The sequence below is a fragment of the Rhinopithecus bieti genome, unplaced genomic scaffold (assembly GCF_001698545.2).
Source record: "Rhinopithecus bieti isolate Rb0 unplaced genomic scaffold, ASM169854v2 scaffold_29148, whole genome shotgun sequence".
NCBI classification, from domain to species: Eukaryota; Metazoa; Chordata; class Mammalia; order Primates; family Cercopithecidae; genus Rhinopithecus; species Rhinopithecus bieti.
The window spans coordinates 1-1134 of record NW_016853744.1 but is presented as its reverse complement, the minus strand read 5'-3'; the positions used below and the strand labels follow the sequence as shown (position 1 = coordinate 1134).

At 62.9% G+C, this 1134-nt stretch overlaps 1 protein-coding gene across 1 annotated transcript; it reads left to right on the top strand.

The window, feature by feature from the left end:
* The first annotated feature begins 6 nt into the window (after nt 1-6).
* Nucleotides 7-1128, top strand: RAP2B (RAP2B, member of RAS oncogene family). Its single transcript, XM_017866294.1, has one exon. It carries the CDS (start codon nt 221-223, stop codon nt 770-772), a length of 552 nt encoding a protein of 183 aa, XP_017721783.1. The 5' UTR covers nt 7-220; the 3' UTR covers nt 773-1128.
* Nucleotides 1129-1134: the final 6 nt, after the last annotated feature.

Genomic DNA, 1134 nt, shown 5'->3' with positions numbered 1-1134 from the left:
GCCCCGACCCGCGCCGCACAGACACGCCGCCGCCGCGGGCCGGCCCGGCGCCCGGCCCCCGCTCGGTGGTTTCCGCCCTGCATTCTCTGGGCTACTCTCTCCTGGGTTTTTCCTGCGGAGCTGAGGAAGGGGAAGAGAAGTCCAGCAGCCAAGCCCAGCCTTCCCCGGCGCGCAGCCCCGACGGGGCCGCGGCAGGCGCGGCGAGAGCGCTGACGGAGCCATGAGAGAGTACAAAGTGGTGGTGCTGGGCTCGGGCGGCGTGGGCAAGTCCGCGCTCACGGTGCAGTTCGTGACGGGCTCCTTCATCGAGAAGTACGACCCGACCATCGAAGACTTCTACCGCAAGGAGATTGAGGTGGACTCGTCGCCGTCGGTGCTGGAGATCCTGGATACTGCGGGCACCGAGCAGTTCGCGTCCATGCGGGACCTGTATATCAAGAACGGTCAGGGCTTCATCCTGGTCTACAGCCTCGTCAACCAGCAGAGCTTCCAGGACATCAAGCCCATGCGGGACCAGATCATCCGCGTGAAGCGGTACGAGCGCGTGCCCATGATCCTGGTGGGCAACAAGGTGGACCTGGAGGGCGAGCGCGAGGTCTCGTACGGCGAGGGCAAGGCCCTGGCTGAGGAGTGGAGCTGCCCCTTCATGGAGACGTCGGCCAAAAACAAAGCCTCGGTAGACGAGCTGTTTGCCGAGATCGTGCGGCAGATGAACTACGCGGCGCAGCCCAACGGCGATGAGGGCTGCTGCTCGGCCTGCGTGATCCTCTGAGGCGGCCGCCGCGCGCCGGCCGCACTCTGCGCACAAAAGCCAAACGCATCCGACTCTCCTAAATGTGATTTCTTTCTTGCTTTGAGATTGGAGACCACTTTGCATTGGCCAGGGTGTCTTGGGAGCCCGGCTGGCCTCCGCGGCCGGCGTCCCCTGCCTCCACCCTGTGCCCGAGGGGGTGTCCCGTCCTGCCCATCCGATACTCTGGTGGAAATGTGGTTCTTTGCAGCATGTACGTTTCTCCCTGATTTTGGTTGATGCATATTTCCCCGTTTAAGTAGCCGTTAGGGCGCAGTATCGGCAGCTTGACACCCACCAAGCAAAAGTTTCAGCCTGGAAAAAAAATGGGAGTGGAGGAAAAG